Source organism: Dipodomys merriami, unplaced genomic scaffold (genome assembly GCF_024711535.1).
Source record: "Dipodomys merriami isolate MVZ:Mamm:240054 unplaced genomic scaffold, mDipMer1.0.p SCAF_10, whole genome shotgun sequence".
NCBI lineage: Eukaryota > Metazoa > Chordata > Mammalia > Rodentia > Heteromyidae > Dipodomys > Dipodomys merriami.
The window spans coordinates 10024776-10047688 of NW_027202271.1; the positions used below are offsets into that span (position 1 = coordinate 10024776).

Genomic DNA, 22913 nt, shown 5'->3' on the forward strand with positions numbered 1-22913 from the left:
GAATTAACATGCTCTACTCGACTCCTTGGAGAAAAAGCAAATTCAATGTAAATACTTCAAAATTAAAGAACGTGAGGGATGGGTGAGAATTCTGAAAGGGGTAACGCTGATCAGAACACACTGCATTCATAAACTGCTTTGTTGACAGGTGCTCCTTTGTACAACTGCCTACAGATAATAAAAAACATCTTTTTGAAAAAAGAAAATATGACCCAATGCCCTTTGTGTGGCTAGTGAGAAAAGTGTTGTTGTCACATTCCCTCAGTACTGCCACCTAGTGATCCCTCACCCAAGAAAGACAATTCCAGGACCCTATTTTTGTGGAATAATTTAGGAGCTGGCAATATTTAAAGTGCAATTTAGCCAGCTGACAAAGCCATAGGAAAGTGCATCAAGATTGAATACAAATGACATCCTGCAGCATAGTTTTTCTCATTAGAAAAAAAAAACAAATTATCAACTTGGAAGTAACAAAATATTTTTCAGGGAAATATAATATACGGTGACTTAATATATCACAATTTTAATTCATATGAAAATGGCCCCAATACACATCATTTATTTAAAAAGCCGGGAAATGTACACCATTCACGATATATAAACAGTCATGTTAGTGAAAGAATTCATTAAAAGGCGATGGAAAGCTGGACACTGGTGGCTCACGCCTGTTATCCTAGCTACTCAGAAGGCTGAGCGCTGAGGATCATGTCAAAGTCAGCCTGATCAGGAAAGTCCATGAGACTCTTATCTCCAATGAACCACCACAGAGCTGAAAGTAGAACTATGGTTCAAGTGGCAGAATGCTAACCTTGAGCACGAAGAGGTTCAGGGACAGCACCTGAGTTTAAATAACCTCAGGACCAGAAAAGGAAGAGTCATCTGAAAAGATGCACAAGGACTGAAAAGTGAAGGAAAAAGAAAGCAGTCTTGTCTGCTCTACTTTACATTTATTTCCATGGTTTGAATATTTATCACAATGTGCACTGTTTTTAATTAAAACATTAAAAAAAAACAATGACAGAATGAAGCAACAGACACTCCTGAAACTAGCACACATGCGCAGTGCCATCAGTGCAACACTGTTACCACCCCGCGACTGGATACTGTCGTTTCTCCATGTCCCAGCTCTGTTAATTAACAGGAGATTTCTATTTGTCTGAAGATCATTAAAATGTGTCATGTGGTATCTCATAGTCATTAATCTGAAGGCTTCAGTGTTAATTATGATTATTCTTATTTGTTAATACATTGCCAGTTCATTATTTTCCCACTGACTTGGGTCATTTATCCATTTATATATCACTTAAGGAGTAGCAGTATGCAAAATATTTTTAAAGAGTTTAGGAAAAAATATCAGCATAACATTGGTGATAATATTTGTGGAGCCTACAAGATTATCTTGATGAAACAGCTAATAAAACAGCTATTTGGGGCTGAGAAGGTGGCTCAGTGGTAGAGTGCTTGCCTGGCATGCATGAAGCCCTGGGTTTGATTCCTCAGCACCACACAAACAGAAAAGGCAGGAAGTGGCACTATGGCTCAAGTGGTAGAGTATTAGCCTTGAGCCAAAGAAGCTCAGAGACAGTGCCCGGGCCCTAAGTTCAAGGACTGACAAAAAAAAAAAAAAAAAAAAAAAAAAAACCCAAAACTTAGCTATTTGTTCTTTGTGAAAATATACCCCAGCATAAGCTCATTATCTTAATAAAGATATGATAATGGTATCTTGTCCATTTTTACAAATAGATACAGAATTAGAGAAACGTTCTAATTCTTCTGAGTTATTCCATATTAATTTCATTTATGCCAGTACTGGAGCTTGAATCCAGGGCCTCGTGCTCTTGCTTGGCTTTCTCACTGAAGAATGTCATTCTACCACCTGAGCCACAGTCCCACTTCCTTATTCTATATTATTTTAAATACTACAGTAAATTAACTTTAGTGAGCAAAGACTGAATCCAGGAGCAAGCTGAACATGTGATATATAGTGATACCATTAGATTTTAGTTCATGCAGCTCTTAGGTATGACAAAATGACACGCAGAGTTTTAAGGAAAAGTCAAAAAACTATTCCTTCTGGCATGTTGAAAAACAGAAGCTTCTTCCATTTCTAGCTCTGTCATAACTACATAGCTCCCCTCTCAGTCCTGGCATTCTGGTCATCTATCCTTTGTGCCTCTATCATGTCAATTAATTTATACTTGTGTTCACCCGTGAGACCCTTACAACCATGCACACACTCCTGCTTCAGGCATTACTGTAGCGACAGTTATATTTATTGGGTATTTTGCTCCAAAATTGCTTCCTATTTCAACATGAGCTAAACAAATTATAGAAAGTATGTTTCCTCCTTTTTATTAAGAACAAAGAGATGAGCCAGGCAACCCACTGGTTCAGGCTTTTAAATACTAGCTACTCAGGAGGGCTGAGAGTAACCTAGGCAGGAAAGTCTGTGACACTCTTCTCCGATTAACCACCAACAACCTGGAAGTGGAGCTATGGCTCAAGTGGTAGAGTGCCGGCCTTGAGCAAATAAGCCAAGGGGTAGTGCCCACGCCCTGACTTCAAGTCCTCAGTATTGGCATGCAAACATGCACACAAAATAAACGAAGGGGTTGCTGGTGAATTATATCCACTGATTGTTGTTCTAAAGTCTACAGTTTTATTAGATTTTTCATGCTTTCCTACTTTAAAACAACAACAACAACAAATATTATTTGAGCATAACAGTCATTTCATGCCCATCCCATTTTGCTATTTATTTTAAAGGGACAGGATCATCCATATTAATGTGCAAAGAAAAGAATTACACCTCACAAACTACCATCTCCTGTTAGGAGCAAGAAAACTGCTCTTTGAAAAAAAGAAAACATTTTGAGAGTAGCCTATAAATACAGACATGCCACTGAAGTCATTGACAACACACACATATAGAAGTGGTCCCCTAATCTTGCAGGAACTACATGTCATTCAAGTCATGACAGCACACACATATAAAGGTTATCTCCTAATATTGCAAGGGCTAAGTTCCTCTCACTCCATGAGGCTGGAGCTGTGACAATGGTATGGTGCAATGAGGGACTCAAATCTATATAAACAGTAATACAGATCATCTGTACAGGTATCTAATACTTGATAATGATGTTTTGGCTTATGTATGTACTATATTTTATCAGTTTACAGTATTTTGTTTCATATTTATTTTAAAGACAAAAGGTTGGGCACCAGTGGCACATGTTTGTTATCCTAGTTACTTATGAGGCTGAGAGCTGAGAATTTCAAATCAGAGACAGCCCAGGCAGGAAAGTCCATGAGACTCTTAGCTCCAATTAGCCCTCAAAAAGCCAGAAGTGGAGCTATGGCTCAAGTAGTAGAGTGTTAGCCTTGAGCAAAATGCCGTAGGACAGAACCCAGGCCCTAAATAAAAGCCCCAGTATGAACACTAAAAAAAAAGAAAAAAGAAAAAAAACTTACTGTAAAATAGTATGCCCTGCTACACATGTTAGATCATCTCTGATTGTATCATTTTCTTGTGTACTTGATTGAATCTTAGCTTATTTTGACCGCCTGAGCCCCAGAACACTAGTCATATTTTTGCCTAGTAGCAATATTTGCATATTTACATGTCACAGAGCCTAAGCCTGTAGGCTATCTAGTATTTGCGTATCTATTTGCACATCACACAGACTAGCTCTGTAGTAGCCTAAGCCATTTAGACATGCACAAATCAGCTCAATCTTGTGATGTTCAGCCAAGGACAAAATCACCTACCAATGCATTTCTCATTAAGTGATGCAAGAATGTACATAAAAAAGGTGCTATCTTAATTAATCATCTGTGAATTACAAACTTCATCTATAATACAATGTTATGTACTAACATCATTTATATGAGTAGCTAAAATTAAAAAGGCCAATAGTGCCAAGGGTGGGTGTGAAAAAGATGCAATGTTCATAAATTGATGGTGAGATAAGAATCTAACATAGCCACATTGGAAAACTGACAAAAACAGTTTTTCTAAAGACTAATAATGCTTTATTCTATAAACCAAACCATCTCCTCAGAAATACATGCATATGTAAGTCCAAAAGCCACATAAGGGATGTTTGTATAAAGACTATTCAAATAGCCAAAATGTAAGAATCAGTTTATTGCCCTTCAACAAGCCATTGAAATTTGTAATCTTTGTTTTAGTTTTGTTTGTTTGTTTGTTTGTCAGTCATGAGGCTTCAACTCTGGGCCTGGGCACTGTCCCTCAGCTCTTCAGCTGAAGACTAGCACTCTACCACTTGAGCCACAGTGCTACTTCTGGCTTTTTCTGTTTATGTGGTGCTGAGGAATCGGACCCAGGGCCTCATGCATGCAAGGCAAGCACTCTACCACTGAGCCAACTTCCCAGCCCCTGAAATGTGTAATCTTAACCAAAGAGAACGCCTAGCAGTAAGTGCAACTGCTGTGCCCAAACTGAAACGTGTCATAGGAAAGATCTGTGTCTGCATGGATCTCACAAACAGGACTCTTAGGTAAAGCAGCCAAAGGCACAGAAATATACCTAACACATAAAGATCTAGTTCTGAGTACCAACCCTGACCAACATTGCATATCCACATTCATTTATTTATTTTTGTTGTTGTTGTTGCTTAGTGTGGGGGCTGGGACTCAGAGCCTGAATACTGTCCCTTGAGCCCATTCTTTGATCTTAAGCCACAGCTCCACTTCCAGCTTTTTGCTGGTTAATAGGAGAAAAGAGTCTCATGGACATTTTTGCCTGGGCTAGCTTCAAACTATGATCCTCAGATCTCAGCTTCATGAGTAGCTAGTGTTAAAGGTGTGAGCCACCAACACTCAGCCATACCCACAAGGTTGAAGAAGAGAATGGTCTTGGCGAAGGGAATATCATGTGTCTGAACAATGACAGAAAATAAAATTGCCTTTCATTACAAACTGTTGGAATTAAGAATACTCAATACCCCAGCTTCATTATCCTTTCGGGGAGGTAAAGAGACCTTTGAGGAGGTAAGTCTCCTCAAAGCAAATGGTAATTTCCAAGATCCTTCAAGCTTTTATTGTAACATTAAGCTCTAGGGTCCAATGAGATTGTTTTCCTTGCATTTGTTTTTTTTTTTTAATCAATAAAAACATGAATGATTTTTAAATAAAAACAAATAGGATAGCTAACATCATTCTCAGTACTTTGCATATATTATTTCTTCAGTACCTACACAAACTCTAAGAAGTAGATCATGATTATCTGCACTGTATGGATGAGAAACTTGAGGCTATGAGTGGTTAGTGATTTGACCAAAAATGCACAGCTAAGTGAGATGTGGAGGCAGAATCAAACCCATGCGATCTGACTTGCGACCTACAGACATAACTACTCAGGATGCAAACATAGTATAGCACCTCTATTTTATCTTAACTAAGAAAGCTTCTTAAATTAAGATTAAAATGATTTTATGTCTCATCAGCACAGAACATATTAAAATGCAATCTATTCTGTACTGAAGCACTAATTTTGTTCAATGAAAACAATAATGGTTCTAATTTATTCATATAAACCTAGATTCTCTGAGAGACACCACTTTAACCATTGCTGATAGAAAAGCACCAGCCAAAGCCAGGAGCCAGTGGCTCACGCCTGTAATCCTAGCTACTCAGGAGACTGAGAACTGAGGATCATGGTTCAAAGCCAGCTCAGGCAGGAAAGACCGTGAGACTCTTATATCCAATAAACCACTAGAAAACCAGAAGTGGCACTGTGGCTCAAGCGGTAGAGTGCTCACCTTGAGCTGAAGAGTTGAGCCCAGAGTTCAAGCCCCGCAACTGACCAAAAAAAAAAAAAAAGCACCAGCCAATTTTTACAATAACATTCCTATCTCTTCTCTCTAGTAACAGAGGGGAATTCTACACTTTTTCTAAAGTCTTTTCTGCTAAAGAAAAAATAATTCTAGCATCCATCAAATTTGCTTCTTAGACGTCCTATTTTCAAAAGCACCTTTTTCTGTTAAGGAGAGTCTGAAGACAAGCCTGAATCTACCATTCACTGAAATAAAATAAGTCAAAACACTGAGTATTTCCAAATGTCCCCTAATTTCTGGGACATTCAGTAATTTTCTGTGTCCTAGAACTTATCCCATTATTTATAGAAATACTTTGTGTTTTTAGCATAGGTCAAGTTTTATATAATTGTCTTGACCTCCTTCCATTTCAGATTTAAAGTCACTAACAATATTGATACTTCACAATTTCTGAGGTCATCTTGAAATTGTGCCACTGAATCCTGTAGTGTTTACTAGCTGAAGAGCCTAAGAGTGAAATAGAGAATGTGAAGCCAGTGGCTAGCAGGAGAAAATAATAATAACACATGAAATGCTGGTTAACTCACAATTCTTTGCTGGGATAAAGAAGAGCTTCAGTGAGCTTAGCTGTCAGTCAATACAAATCGATGACCTAGATTATCTGTAGGAGAAGCTAGAACTCATGACCTTGCAAGTTTGCTTGGCTTTTTCACTCAAGTCTGATGCACTACCACTAGAGCTATAGCAACACTTCTGTTTTCTTGCTGGTTAGCTGGAGATAAGACTCTCTCAGATTTATCTGCCTTGACTGAATTCAAACCTCACTCTCAGATCTCAGCCTCCTGAGTAGCTAGGATTATAGGTCTCAGGCAGCAGTGCCTGGTTTGGTAGACAGTTTTTAAAGAAGGATAAAGAGGACAAAGCCCAGCACTTCCAGAGAGAACTCTACTGGGAACTCTCACCAATGATGTGCTGGACAAGTCCCACAATGCTCTTACTAGGAAGACAAGTAGGTGCCTAACCTGTATATTTGTAGAGAGTGAGACCACAGGATGTGCCTTCTAGCATGCAGAAATGAGATGACTTCACTTGAATCAGAAGTACCATTCTTTAATTTGCCCTTTGCATTCCTGACCTCATATTTGATCCTCTCTGTTTAACCCAACTCTGAGGGAGAGACAAGAAATACTCTTCTTCCGGCCAACAGATTATGAATATTCACATAAACAAAGGGGACAAGCTTAGTTCTTAGTGACTCTTTTCCAGAATAACACACTTCTTGCTGTTCACTGGTATTTATTTGCAGACCCAGGCTGAAGTTGAATACTAGCTACAAAACAGTTGGCACAAAATGGGTCAAAGAGAACTGATGAAGAGGCCTAAAAGCATGACTTAAGAAACACCAAAAGATGGCTGGTGACATTGACTTGTTTTGTTCACTTTAAATGTGGCACCACCATAACACTGAATTGTCAGATGATAGGTTTTACCTTTCTCAGCTCTAGAAGCTCAAGGGCACAGTGGCACAAATCTACAGTCCCAGCAAGAGAGTCACGAGTTCAAGATCAGCTTGGGGAGCCTAGTGGATTTAGAGAACAGCCTGGGCTCTACAGTGAGACCCTGCCTCGGGAAGGAAGGAAAGAAAGGAGGAAGGGAGGAAGGGAGATCTAGAATTTCCCAACAAATCATCAAAATAACCAAACATTCATACACCTACTATTTTCCATGGCACTGTATCTGACATACTTGGACATGCACAGAACAACCAAGACGCTCCATCTTTATTACTTCTTAGCCACATAAAATGAGACAGTCAAATGCATGAGTTTGGCTCTTATTTCCAGTAATGTTAGGGTTTGCTTACATATTAATCAAGCTTTCACTATTTTGTATGAAGCAAACACAGTTTCCCATTATCAACGTCCAAGTCTAGGAACATTCTGCATTAATGAGTCTCAAAAGATTTTACCATTTTGTTAAATCTGTGTGCAGGCTTGTTGGGGAGATTTCAAGTATTAGTATGATTTCAGTGGCAGCTTACAATTGGTAAGTGAGAGACCCAGAAAAATCAGAACTGAAATCCACCCCTGGTGACAAATGCATCTATCACTCCTGACAGTCCACTATTTCCCCAGCCTGTGTCTAATACAGTGTAATCACTTATGTAAATATGTCTTACTCACCAGAATAAAGAAGGAAGAAGAATAAAAGAAGTTAAAAGAAACCAGGAGTTGGTGGCTCACACCTGTAATCCTAGCTACTCGGGAGGCTGAGATTTGAGGATCCTGATTCAAAGCCAGCACAGGCAGGAAAGTCCATGAGACTCTTACCTCTAGTTAACACCAAAAAGCCAGAAGGAGAGCTGTGGTTCAAATGAATAGAATGCCAGCCTTGAGTAAAAAAAAAAAAAAAAACGCTAAGGGACAGGTGCACGGGCCCTGAGTTGAAGTTCCAGTGTTGGCACCAAATAAATAAACCACACAAAAACAGCCACAAAAACAGAGTTTAAGACAAAAAAAGGACTTCCAATTTAGTATGAATATGGGACCTAAATATATTTCTCCTGCCTCCTACTCCAAACACCTACAAAGAAAACTACAGATCATCACCGTAAGTTTCCAGTTATTAAGCAAAGTCCAAGAAAAAAAAAAACTTCAGTCTATTTCTCACCCAAGAAATTAGCTAGCAATGTGCAAAACCCATTGTTTTCACATTTCCTATTTCCCAGAGTCTATTTGACTTAAGCTAATATACTTTCCTGACATGGATTGGCTTCAGTGTAAAGCCTAAGAGAATTAAATATAAATGAGTTCCTGAGGGAGTCAAATCAATGGACTCTGAAGCCACTTCCTGAGTTTCCTCTGCTGAGTTGGCACGCTCAGCAGTGGTAACACACGCGCATGCGCACGCTGTTGCTACACTTCGGTGTGCAGGCACCAAGGGGTGAGGCCAACCTGACCCCCAGCAGAGCACCTGTCGGCATCCTGTTCCTCTCTCACCCCTCCAGTGCACCTCTGCCTTTGTCATTTTCTCTTACCTCTCCTCCCTATCTTTATGGTTCTGTCCATATGAATACATGCATACTTTCATGTGCTCTACATATTCTGCAAGCCTGGTAACAGCTCAGTGTTCTTACTGTCTCCTTTGACTAAAATGAGTAAAAGGTTGAAGGGACCTTTTTTTCCTTTTATTTTCTTTTTTGTTGTTGTTGTTGGTGGTGGTGGTGGTGGTGGTTATAGGGCTTGAACTCTAGGTCTGGGCACTGTCCCTCAGCAATTCAGCTCAAGGGTTGCATTCTACCACTTCTGGTTTTATGGTGGTTACTTGGAGAGAAGAGTCTCACAGACTTTCCTGCCTGGGCTGGCTTTGAACCGCAATCCTCAGAACTCAGCTTCCTGAGAAGCTAGGATTACAGACATGAGTCACCAACACCCAGCTGAAAGGACCCTTTTATAACATAGATTTAAGTGAAGTCCTTTTTTTTTTTCTTTTGTGCCAGTACTGGGACTTGAACTCAGGACGTGGGTGGTGTTTCGTAGCTTTTTTCATTCAAAGTTAGTGCTCTACCACTTGAGCCAGAGCTCTACTTTCAACTTCCTGGTAATTAATTGGAAATAAGAATCTCATGGACTTTCCTACCGAAGCTGGCTTCCAACAGGGATCTTCAGATCTCAGCTGCCTGATTAGCTAGGACTTCAGGCATGAGCCACCCGTGCCCCATTAAGTGGTATGTTTTAAAGTCTAAGTCTCAGGAATGAACTGCTTTCTGTTACTGAATGAATGACCTAGGACTGTGTGAGGACAGCTATATATGATTCTAAGAGTGTTTTCTGACACCAGAAGTGAACTATACAAACAATTTGAGGCCATAGGTAGAAAAGCCTCCTCCTCACCTCATAGATAAGGACCAGTTATTTTCTTTGGATCAAGGTCCTGACCCAATAAACACAAAATGACCCCTTAGGTAATGTGGACCAGAGTTATTCATGCAATTTAAGAGTGTATCAGCTACTAATGAAGGTATCTATTATCATGGATTTCTCTAATATAGTGGTGACATGTGGACTCCTCTCGATGTACTTGATATTTCTATTATGCAATAGGAAAAATGACTTTCAGTAAGTTTCTTCAACTAGCATCATTACAACAAAAGAAAAAAATGTCCTACTAAAAAAACAAGGGGAAAAAACATTTTAATATGTAAAAGAACTGCTGTAAACACATCTGTAATCCCAGCTACTCAGGAGCCTGAGATCTGAGGATCTTGGGTCAAAGCCAGTTCAGTGCATGAGACTCTTGACTCCAATTAACCCCCAGAAAACCAGAAGTGGTGCTGTGGCTCAAAGTGATAGAGCAATAAATACCATTGAGCAACAAAACCTCAAGGATAGCACCCAGGTCCTGAGTTCATTAATACTGAGGTTTAAACTCAGGACCTCTCACTTGAGCTCAACCATCTGATCCCCTAGGCCTTTTTGGTTTTTTAGTTTGTTTTGCAGAAAAGCACTTGGGCTTTTGCCAGCATTAACTTCATACCATGACCTTCCTACCTCTGCTTCCATATCAAGTAGCTGGGATTACACACATGTACCACCATGCTCAGCCTGTTTGGGATCTTGATAACTTTTTCCCTAGACTGGCCTTTGATCTCCTAAGTAGCCTATGAGCCGCCAGACCCAGATAAAACAAAAATATACATTTTTTTTTTCTTTCTATCATGTCTGAAAGCTATTTAGCTTGCCAAAATTATTGGGTTAAGTATTTCTACATGCAGAGGTTTATGTTCATCATTCGAGTTATGCTCACATTTGCATTCCTTACAGCACTTGCCATCCACGTAGGCAAGAGCCGACTTGGGTGGACAGTCCGGAGCCGGGCACACCAGAGTTTCACACTGGATGGTTCCGTTCTGAAAGAGCAAGCGATAGTTGAAGAACTGTTTGAGTGGGAATCTAATGGTTTTGGGGGGAATTTTAACTGCATCTCTTACATTTTGAACTCTTCACATAAAATGCCATAAATCCTGTGATTCTTTATTTTACAGCATTACTCCTAGCATGGAGACCCAGGATAATACAAATTGAGTTCTACCATAGAGTCTGGTGATTGGTTCCCATCTTCTGTCCCACAACAGATCCTATCTAAGCCGCAGTCCTCGTCTGCTATGGGAAGCAGACACAGACATGGGTGGAGGGAGGGAGGCCATTGGACAAGGAATTGAAAGATTCAGGATAGCCCTAGAGCACCCAACTGTGCCTAGACAACTCACATAATAAGCATCAAACCAAGCGGGGCACCAGTGGCTCAGGCCTGTAATCCTAGCTCCTTAGGAGGCTGAGACCTGAGGATCATGGTTCAAAGCCAACCCAGGCAGGAAAGTCTGTGAGACTCTTCTCTCCAATAAACTACCAGAAAACCAGAAGTGGAGCTGTGGCTCAAGTGATAGAGTGCTCGCCTTGAGCTGAAGAGCTTAAAGGACAGCACCCAGGCCTACAACCGACAAAAAGATAAAAATAAAAATAAAAAATAAGCAGCAACCAATGAGGACATATCTGGAATGGCTGCTGCTGTCCTGGAAATCCCAGGCTCAAGACGATAGTCATCCCATGGATATTTAAGCTTGCTCAGGGTCCCCACCAAGCAAGGCAGTGATGATAATTCCCACGTTGCAGGCAGACCTACAGGAATTGAATCCTTAAGGGTCCTCTGGAACTCCCAGGCAGCTGGCCGCTCAAGCTTCCCATTCATATTGACACCTACAGCACACCCTGTATTTCCCTCAATTTGATTTTTGGTACCTATTTACTAATCTTGGGAAGGCTTTACTATATATGTAAAGTGCTGTAATTTGGGTAGAAATGCATTACTTTCTTAATTTGGGGGGAGCAGGGGGCATGTGGTTGCCGGTACCAGGGCTTGAACTCAGAGCACTCTGCCTTAGCATGTTTTGCTCTAGGCTGGTGCTCTACCATTTGAGCCACAGCTCCACCTCCAGTTTTATTTGCTAGTTAGCTAAGAGTCATTCATAAACTTTCCTCTCCAAAATGGGCTTTGAACTGTAATCCTCAGCCTCCCGGGTAGCTAGAATTACGGGCACCTGGTTTTTACTTCCTTCATTTTTTTTTAAAAGGCTAATTCACCTAGATCTCTGACTTCTTATAGAAAGACAGTATTTTACCAGGTGAGTTTATGAAGAATTTAAAAGCTAAAATCAGTCTCTTGAAAATGAATCCACAGTTTTGCAAAAATAATGCACTAAAATATTCTACTTTGTTAATTAAAAGTCATATTTGTTTAAAGGGCACGGTTTATATTCCAATTGTGTTAGAAGACTATTTGAGATTATTTTACTTATTTGAATACTTGTATATATTGCTCAATATGGACACAATAGTGAATGTTGTGTATAATTAATTCCACACATCTCATTGAAATGCATTAATATAAACATGAGAGGGAAATCCCTTCAAATGTTAAGGGCTGAAAGAAAGAATCCTTTGGGATTCACAATACTAACTTAATTTGAATTGCTAACTTCCTGTGTGTACCAATAAACTTAACTTTATAGCATTTCAAAGCCATAATCATCTTTAACAGCTCGAAAGTGTTTTTAATAATGCAATACACAGTTCTTTAGATGTGACCAGGTTGGCTGGCACTTGAGCATTGTGTCTAGAGGAAATGGGTCTTAAAATTTTCATGATGACATTGTTTTAATAAATTTTTAAAGAGTAGGGGCGCATCTGAGTTCTTTTGGTCTGAACACAAATGGAAGCCATACCAGGCAAGTGCAGTTCTTGCAGCCGTCTGTCCAGGACTGGAATTCTCGGTAGGTGGTTCCTTTCATGGTACAAGTCCTCTCACAATAGCACTGATCCAGTCTATTCATTCGCTGTTCAGCTCGAGACAGCTGGGGCACAAAAGAAGGGTTTACATAGTTCGCCATCACAGCTCCACAGAAACGGAAAAATGTTCTAGCGGGCAGCTTGGTTTGTTTGTTTTTTACCAATATACAGCCATAATATGGCTGTACCCATCAACACTTGCTACAAAGAAATTTAAACCTCTTATGTTGTTTTTTTTTTATTAAAGGATATCTCCCCTTTTTGTGGAAAATTTGCCTCTAAAACAGAAATCGTAATTTATAAAGCAATTACTGAGGATTATAGCCATCAACCACTTGTTATGAATAAATTCAAACCTCTGTTTAAAAAAGAATTTTCCTTCATCTTTTTGTGAAAAAGTTTTCTCCCTGCCTCTGAAACAAAAATCCTAATATATAGAACACAAATGGAAGGCTAGTTCAAAATGATCGCCCACGAGGCAGAAGAGCAGTTGTCACTTAAAATATATTGGGGAAAAACAATGAGGGGTGACATTGATCAAGATGCATTGTACTCCTACATTGCTTCGTGGAATTGAAACCTTTTGTACAACTACTGAAAGACAATACAAAAATACTTAATTGATATGCTCCCTCATGTGAAACAAAGTAACATTTAAGACTTATATGGCATAAGTAACAAATCATGAACTATATAAAAGAACCAGAAGGTAATCTATATTATGCAGAATTAAAAATCTGGTGAAATTGCTACTACTCTTGATATATGCTTAAAATATCTGTGAGCAAATCTCGGACTAGGACATACTGTTAGAAATCACATGTGGAAGAAGTTTCTAGACACAATTATTATGCCCATGTTATTTTCACTGTCTTGTGACCTCTGCGCTCATAATCAACAGCTAAACAGAAACAAATAATATAAATTAAACTAAACAATAACTCTTGCTGTAAGAAGCAGTGTATAAAGCAGGTAATCTGCTTCATTCCTGATTTACTGAGTCATTTGTTGCACATAGGGCTAGGGCTTGAATATTTATGTCTTTTCCTTGAACAAAGATTTTGATTTTGTCTTAGTAAACACTATGGTATAGGATGTCTCCAAGGTGAAAGTCCATGGCTTCATAGTAACTATTAAGGAGCTGGGACCAGTGGCTCACACCTGCAATCCAAGTGACACAGGAGGCCGAGACCTAAGGATTGTGGTTCAAAATGAAGTTATGAAAGTTCATAAGACTCGTATCTCCGAGGAACTAGCAAAAAGCCAAAAGTGAAGTTGTGGCTCAAGCGGCAGATAGCCTTCAGTCAAAAAGCTGAGAAAACAGCACCTGGGCCCTGAGTTCAAGCTTCAGCACAGGCACAAAAGAAATTATATTTTTTAGAAACAAAAAGAACTATTAGGAATCACAAGGATGTCTGAGTTCTCTCATCGCATTTCTGAGGAGCTTTTTACCTTTGCTGATGTTTTGGCTAATATATCCTGCAGCTCCATGATTTTCTGCACAAGTCCATGGAAGTCATTGCAAGTTGGACAGGCTGGAATTAACAAACATAACATTCATCACATTGTATTTATAAGGGGGTCAGGGTGATTAAGTCTATGCTGACAATATCCTTCCGGGTGAACTCCAATTTCAAACTGATATTCTCAACAAAATTAAGCAAGAAGCACACGCTTTATCACAGCACATAGAGCAAGTACTAATAGACTTACTGCGGTTAAGATCTGGGCACTGAACAATGAATCCTTGGGGCATGACAAGCAATTGCACATCTTGCATTATACCCTGTACATGAAAAATAAAATTCAGAAGATATACTCTTTTCATTTAACCAAATTACATTCCACAGTCAGATTTGCAAAAGGTAGACCTACCAAAATCCCTGAGTATGGAATCTTGTTGAATATATTACTTCTACTTCAAACCAAGGGAAGAAAATTCATCTGGCAAAACAGATGATTACCCATGTCATCTCTTACTGATAATATTTTTAGATTTAAGATTAAATGTCAAGATATAATTAAGTGGCCATAGTCCTGTTATTTTGAGAAGTTAATTTCAGCTAGTCACAGAAGTAGGGCTTGAAAATGACCTTTAAGAATGAACCTGAAAATTACTTTTGGCTTTCAGCAGGAACTGCAACCAATTTTAACTTAACTAATGGTTAAAAAGAAAGGGATAGGGGCTGGAAGTTGGCTCAGTGGTAGAGCGCTTGCCTTGCATGCATGAGGCCCTGGGTTCAATTCCTCAGCACCACATAAGCAAAAAGAAAAAAGCCAGAAGTGGCGCTGTGGCTCAAGTGGTAGAGTGCTAGCCTTGAGCTGAAGAGCTGAGGGACAGCACCCAGGCCCAGAGTTCAGGCCCCATGACTGGACAACTCTCCCCCCCCAAAAAAAGAAAGGGATAGAAAAACTGAGTCATGAAAGCAAGGCTTACTTGAATAATTCTTATTTTGCAGTGAGATTATTTAAAACTAATTTGTCAATTCAAGAAAGACAACAGATTTATTCAACAGCAGTAGTATGAGTGATGAGCTCAGAGAATACAGAAAATTTAACGTGAGTGTATGTGTGCGTGTGTGCGTGCGCGTGTGTGTGTGTGTGTGTGTGTGTGTTGGTATTGTGGCTCGAACTCAAAGCCTGAGCATTTCCCTGAGCTTTATTCAATCTAGGCTTTTTCACTTGATGTAAACTTCCACTTCTGGCTTTTTGGTGGTTAATTGGGGTTAAGAGTCTCACAGACTTTCCTGTCCTGGCTGGCTTTAAACTGGCGATTCTCAGATCTCAGCCTCCTGAGTAGTTAAAATTGCAAGCACGACCCATGGACACCTGGCTGACATTTTTGTAATGTCAGCTGCAACAGAAGACTTCATGTGTTTATAAGCAAAACTTGCATGTAACCTCAGCCATTAAGGTGTACCTAGCTTGCAGCTTGCTGGTCTTTTAAAGCAAAGCACTCTCAGGCACACTCATATACCAAACCCCTTCTTCCCTCATCAATTTTATATACTTTCTTTTCTCTTGATTTTTACGTTTAACTTGATTTAATTGTTTTGCAGAGCTGAGGACTGAACTCAGGGCTTGCACTTGCCACGCAAGTGCTTTTCCACTGAGAACATGTACTTTCTTGAAGTGATACTTCTTTAATTGAGATTCTACTTTATCTCTCTGAAAAAAATACAAACAGAGTATCTAACAGGAGTGACCTATATCAACTTGTTAGGAAGACAAATTTGAATGTACTGATAAAAATGCACTAGCCAAATACTGGTAGGTCTTCTACATGCTAAATCTGATTTAACAGCATGTGTCAACAAATATTTGTGCGTACACCACATAAGAAAAAAGAAAAAAGCCAGAAGTGGCGCTGTGGCTCAGGTGGTAGAGCACTAGCCTTAAGCTGAAGAGCTGAGGGACAGCTCTCAGGCCCAGAGTTCAGGCCACAACCAGACCCAAAAAAAAAAAAAAAAAAAAAAATTGTGCATACAGTATGGCAATTACTAGATGTGTTTGAAATGAAGAGGTAACTTGTATATAAAATCTTGACACTTGAGCCGGGCGCTGGTGGCTCACGCCTGTAATCCTAGCTACTCAGGAGGCTGAGATCTGAGGATCCCGGTTCAAAGCCAGCCCGGGCAGGAGAGACTGTGAGACTCCTATCTCCAATAAACCACCAGAAAACCAGAAGTGGCGCTGTAGCTCAAGTGGTAGAGCGCTCGCCTTGAGCTGAAGAGCTGAGGGACAGTGCCCAGGCCCAGAGTTCAAGCACCACGGCTGACAAAAAAAAAAAAAAAAAAAATCCTGACACTTGAAAGCAGCAACACGAAAAGAATACCTAGCACACTTGTATATAGAATCTGTGCCTAGTACAACTCTTGCAGATTCTACTCCCAGCTTACAGTAAAGATGATGGCCCCTAGACAGAGACACAAACTTGATGCTGACTTTGAAGGCTTGCCTTGGGGTCCGTGGGAAATATGATCACAATTAAACAGAGGACAATGTGGATGTCACAGCACACCTGGCCATTTCTTCCATGGAAAGAGAACATGGGGCTATTTAAGATTTATACCCATGGAATCAGCTATTCACTTACTACCTGCCCGGATTTGAGAAAATTACTCTCTGAACATGTTGATGCATATGTATAGGAGGAGAAAGGAACCCTACATTAATAATTAGTCATTAATACTAGGAGTCATTAATACGTGTTAGCAATTAATACTAGCAAGCCTAGGGATTTAGTGGAATCATATACTTAAAGCACTTGGTTCCTGGGTGCCGATGGCTCAAGCCAGTAATTCTGGCTACTCAGGAGGGGGAGAGCTGAGGATCCCCCATTCAAAGGCAACCCCGGCAGGAAAATCTGTAAAACTCTTCTCTCCGGTTAACAACCAAAGAGCCAGAAGTAGAGCTGTAGCTCAAGTGGTAGAGTAGTAGACTTGAGCAAAAAAGTTCAGGGACAGCATCCAGGTCATGACTTCAAGCCTGCCAGTACAGGCACACACACAAAAAGAAAGCACTGGTTTCAATGAAATGACATTTAAGTAAGTTGTAAAGTACCTTGGTAAAATTGCAAGGTTCACTTAAAACACAGGTTTAAACTGACTGCCTACTCTCCCATGAAATGCATGAATCAGAGATCCACTAGCATTCTCTGACTAAAGAGCTATTTGCAGAGCGACTCCTACAGACAGTGCTGCAGCCAGTGGGGGCCTGCGCGTAGCAAACTTCTGGACTTTACTTGTTTGTCCTTCAAACTGGAAAGTTAAACAGATGCCCTTTGATCTTCCCCAGTGATGAATTTCTGTGACGGTTTCTAAGTACACAAGGAAATTGTGAGCGTTTGTCAGAGGGAGAGATTCATCCAAATGTATATCTTTTTCCAATTTTTGGAGTACAATGAAACTATGAAAAAATAAATATTGAAAAGCTTCAAATCCTTAGTTATTAACATCCCTATAAATCAATCACTAAAGGTTATATTTTGGTGATGGAGAGCATATTTCTATGTTAACATTTAGATTGTTATTACTTGGCATGCTTAATCTCAAGAATGTCATGGCTGTGATTGGGATGTTTAAAGATCAAACCCACTCACTGGAGGAGTTATTTGGCCTGATAAATACCAGTATCAACAAAGAGAAATAGAGAGCAAGCAAAACTAGATACAAATTTACAAACTGAATCTTTCCACGCCACAGAGAGTGCAAGATACTTCTCTAAGTCCATTAAAAGCATTTGCATTTATACTTCATGCTCAGACTCTCTCCAAGCGATACCTTAAAATATCCATGAGCGTTATTCCTCTGCCCCAACCAAAACGTCGTGCCCAGAGGCAAGTCCGTGGAGGGCTTTTCCACCACTCGCTCATAAATTCTGCAAAAAGGGAACCAGCAGAGAAGGACCGTGAGCAGACAAGTCCTTTTCTAGAAACATCCATCTCCAGGAAGGAGCCCCTTTCACTCACTTATTGCAGTCGACGTGTAAAATCAAATGGGAGGCACTGATGGCTAAGGAGAACTTGTGCCACTTGTCATCCGCCAGAATATAAGGGAACACCTCTGTGTGGGGCCGGTGGCCGCTGGAGCGGTAGTGCAGTCTCACTTCATTGCGGTGGCCACTGCTTTCCAGCTCCAAGTACCTGCAAGAGAAAAGCAGTGTGGGACAGGCCTGAAATAAAGTTCAACCATGATGGGGTGACCTCTGTCTTGTCTCACTCCTCACACTGAGTATAGCTGCACCTTGCATCTTCAAGACCACAGAGGAAGACTTTAACACATTACACAGTGTATACACACACACACACACACACACATGGGAATATCACAAGGTACCTCATAAATGGGTACAATTTTTATGTTTTATGTATGAGTTATAAGGTAATGTTATGCCGAGCACTGGTGGCTCACGCCTATAACCCTAGCTCCTCAGGAGGTAGAGATGTGATGCTCATAGTTCAAAGCCAGCCCAGGCAGGAAAGTTCATGAGACCTTTATATCCAATTAACCACCAGAAAACTGGAAGTGGAGCTGTGAGTTCAAACCCCAGCCCCAACCAACAACAAAAACAAACAAACAAAAAAAGCAATCAGTGTTAAATTATAGTTAGATAGTTAGATATAACTACTAATGACAAAAGAATACTTTATGCATCAAAATGCTAGAAGAAAGTAATTTTTTTTCTTTTTACTTTTGGTGCCTAAATTGAGGTTAGAATTCAGAGCCTAGATGCTCCCCCTTGGGTTTTCTTGCTCTACTACTCATGCTCTACTACTTGAGCACTGTTCTTATTCTGGCTTTTTGCTGGTTAACTAAAGATAGGAATCTCACAGACTTTCCTACTCAGGCTGGCTTCAAATCATGATCCTTAGATCTCAGCCTCCTAAGGAACTAGGATTACAGTCATGAGCCTGTAACGCATCAACATTTTTATTTATTTATTTTTATCGATCGTGGGGCTTGAACTCTGGGTCTGGGTGCTGTCCCTCAGCTCTTCAGCTCAAAGCAAGCGCTCCACCACGTGAGCCATCACATTATTGGAGGTAAGAGTGTCACAGCCTTTCCTGCTCAGGCTGGCTTTGAACCGTGATCCTCAGATCTCAGCCTCCTGTGTAGCTAAGATTACAGGCCTGAGCCACGGCTGTTCAGCTGCATCAACATTTTTTAAAATAACTTAAGAGTGAAAGAGCTGTGATTTCCATCCTTCTGATTATCCTTTATTTTCCCTTTTATCTTTAATGAGCATTAACTACCTTTGAATTAAAAATCATGTTTTTGAATCCCAAGCAGATAATTTGTCATACTTGAACCTATCATGTCTCCCTGATTTATTATTCATAACTTTGAGAAGTAACTAGAATCAGAAATAACATTTACCCCATATCATAATTTATGCCCTTGTTATCCAAATATCCTTCACATTGGCAGAAATATAAACTAATTTAAGGTCAGGCTTCAGGAGAAAGAGGCAACACTGGCAGGGAATCATTCATTTTAACAACCTCTTTCATAACTCAAGATCAGAGGAGAAAAATAAGGTCATGTCTCATCCAACAAAAAGGTTGCATGCAACATGAAAAGAGAATTTTTCTGCTGCCTTAAACCTATATAAAGAAAAAATATGATCAGATCATCTCAGTACATTAAGCTATAACCTGGCTGTAAAAGTAGTCATGTGCACGGTGGATGGTAAATACCCCTGAGTGTAGCTTAAAGGACACACCTGGTTTACATCCAGGCTTTATGGAAACCCCTCTCAGTCTCTTGCATGACTACCCATGGCCTGGGGAAACCTCTCACTGCCTCAGTTTCCTCATCTGTACAAACAAGAACTCAGTGTGATCATCCATAGAGAGAGGCTTGAAACACAATTTACAGTCAGTAAATGGTAACCTTTTATTATCAGCCAGGAATCTCATATCACTCATAAAGTCTAACTTTTAACCAATTCTGTAAATGACAAGCAAATTGAATACATTTTTAAGTGAAAGTGTGAAGAAACTGGCAGATAGGCATTAGTGGTAAACACGAGATGAATCCACTCTTATAGAAAGTAGCTGACATCAATGCAATGGCAGGGCTATGACAAAGAAAACAAAGTATAAAAAAAGAAGCAAGCCTAGCAAAGGGTCAGAATCAATGTGAGTTAAGCGGCTTTGTTAATTTTCTATGGAAAACTGTCTGGCCTTGCTACTTCTATTGTGACTTCAGATACTAAAGAAGATGCAGGAACAGGAAGAAAAAGATACATTTTGAGGCATCTTTTATTAAAACTGTATTAATTATTCTGGTTGCTGGTGGCTCATGCCTATAATTCTAGCTACACAAGAGGCTGAGATATTAGGATCATGGGTTCAAAGCCAGCCTGGACAGGAAAGTACACAAGTCTTTTACTATCTCCAATTAAACACAAAAAAATCCAACGTGGAGTTATGGTTCAAGTGGTAGAGTGCCAGCCTTGAAAGAAACCAAGCAAGCAAGAATGCCTAGGTCCTATGTTTAAGGCACAGTACTAGCACCAAATAGAATATATACAAATAACATATATAGGGCTAAGAAGGCGGCTAGTGGTAGAGCGCTTGCCTTGCATACCGGAGGCCCTGGGTTCAAGTCCTCAGCACCGCATAAGCAAAAATAAAAAAGCCGGAAGTGGCACTGTGGCTCAAGTGGTAGAGCGCTAGCCTTGAGCTGAAGAACTGAGGGACAGCACCCAGGCCCAGAGTTCAGGGCCCACGACCAGATCAAAAAAAAAAATATATATATATATATATATATATACATATATATATACATATATATATACACATCTATAGTCTATTTGGGTTGGTTTGTTTGCCTTTAATAGTGTTAAGTGATCAGCAAAGCAGTGTAATTCAGAAATGTAAGAGATGACAGAGTTCTTCATCTTAATTCCACTTTTCTGTGACAAGGGAAATTCAAAATTCTCTCTAAACTTCACCTTTCTTGCCTATCAAATAGGAAAAAATGAGAGTTGAAACTATATGATTGTTTTTAGAGTTAAATGAAGAAAGAAATGGGAAGCCATGGCTTGCTTTGCAGTCCTAACAAAGAAGACATTCCCCATTCACGTCATCATTACCAATCATCTTTGCTATGACATAATCATGCACTTTGTTCTGAGTGAGTTTTAGCTTAAACAACAAATCTCGGGGTGGAAAATATTTACGTGAGGATCTACTTAAACTATGATGCTCAAATCTTGCCTAATAGTATTCCATCAAAATGGCCACTTGGTTTGTTTGCATACATCCAGTGGCCTATATTTCAGTCTCTTGAGTCAGACCATTTTATCTTGATTTTTTTTAAAAAAATCATCTTTCAGCCAAGCACTGTTGGCTCATACCCATAATCCTAGCTACTCAGGAGGCAAGATGTGAGGAATAAGGTTAATAGCCAGACCGTGCAAGAAAGCATATGACACTCTTACCCCCAATTAAGCAGCAAAAAGCTAGAAATAGAGGTGTGACTCAAATGGTAGAGCACTAGCCTTGGGCAAAAGTTATGTACAAGTGCCCAAACCCTGAGTTCCAGCTCCAGTACTAGCATGGAAAGGAAGGAAGGAAGGAAGAAAGGAAGGGAGGGAGGGAGGGAGGGATGGGGGGACAGAGGCAGGGAAGGGAAAAAAAGATAAAAGGAACAAGATCTTCCTTATATTAAAGCATAAGGGAAATCAAACTTTAAATGATTCATTAGCTTGATATGCCAGCAAATCCCCACTACAAGGACTAACAAAATGGTACTGGAGAAGACTGAGCAATATCGAAACTTAAGAGACCCACAATAATAAATGCATTATTGAGTGAAAATGAAGTTTGTCCATTTCAAAATTACTAAGAACATTACTAGAAAAGTTTTGCTGCAGTAAGAGGAATACAGCCAGATCAGTAAGGATAATAAAGCTTCTTCATAAATAATATAGCTAAGAGCCAACATTAAATCACCCAGGGAGAAGATCAGTAGCAATGGGATTAATTCAAGATTGAAGCCCTGGCATCAACAACAGACTCTTCATCATATTACCACTCATAACTGAGCTTAAAATAGCAGAAAAGAAAAAAATAGCCACTTGCAAAATGGAATAAATTTATTACTCTGAATAAGGAGGCTACCAAAACACAAATTGAGCTCTGATCCTAAAGAGAAGGAAGATTTAAGGACATTTTAAGTATTTTTAAAATGATCAGTTTGTGAAAGGTTTTAGACAATGATTGCAAAAGAACCTGCAGACAAGAATCCAATGTATGTCCTACAAAATTAAGAAGACTGAGGGAAGGGGTGAAGAGGGGAGGGATGGATGAGACTATTGAAAGGGGTGACATTGATCAAGATATATTGTAAACTGCCTTGTTAAATGGCAACTCTTAAAGATAAATTTTTAAAATCACTCTTGTTAATTAAAATAAAAAAGACTGAGAAAGAGTAGGTAGAGTAAACACTAATGGTAAGTGAGGTGCTCTACACTCCAAAGATAGCCCGAATTAAACTAAGCTACCCATGAGGTGTAGCATTTACTTCCTGCTAAATTCTCTCATTGTTACTTTAATTCAGGACAAAGCATGTAGGAGGAAATCAGGGACAGATGGGGACAGAAAGGGTTCAAATCAATGTGGCAGGTTCAAGGAATATGAGTCTTCCCTAGTTTATCCAAGTGTTCATCAGAATACTTTGAAAGGTTTGGAAAAACCCACGGGGGAATGTGGTTATGATATGAAAACATATACACAGGTGTGCAGAAAAAATAGCTTACA

At 39.7% G+C, this 22913-nt stretch overlaps 1 protein-coding gene across 3 annotated transcripts in view; it reads right to left on the reverse strand.

Moving 5' to 3' along the window:
- Nell2 (neural EGFL like 2) overlaps positions 1 to 22913 on the reverse strand; it is a 387809-nt gene that overhangs the window by 222584 nt on the left and 142312 nt on the right. For all 3 annotated transcript variants that reach the window (XM_070039336.1, XM_070039332.1, XM_070039338.1), the window contains 6 exons: positions 18114 to 18287; positions 17926 to 18022; positions 14357 to 14429; positions 14096 to 14178; positions 12580 to 12708; positions 10605 to 10707 (listed from right to left, as the gene is read on the reverse strand). In XM_070039336.1, the coding sequence (XP_069895437.1) occupies positions 10605 to 10707; positions 12580 to 12708; positions 14096 to 14178; positions 14357 to 14429; positions 17926 to 18022; positions 18114 to 18287 (659 nt within the window). The remainder of the gene's footprint in view (positions 1 to 10604; positions 10708 to 12579; positions 12709 to 14095; positions 14179 to 14356; positions 14430 to 17925; positions 18023 to 18113; positions 18288 to 22913) is intronic.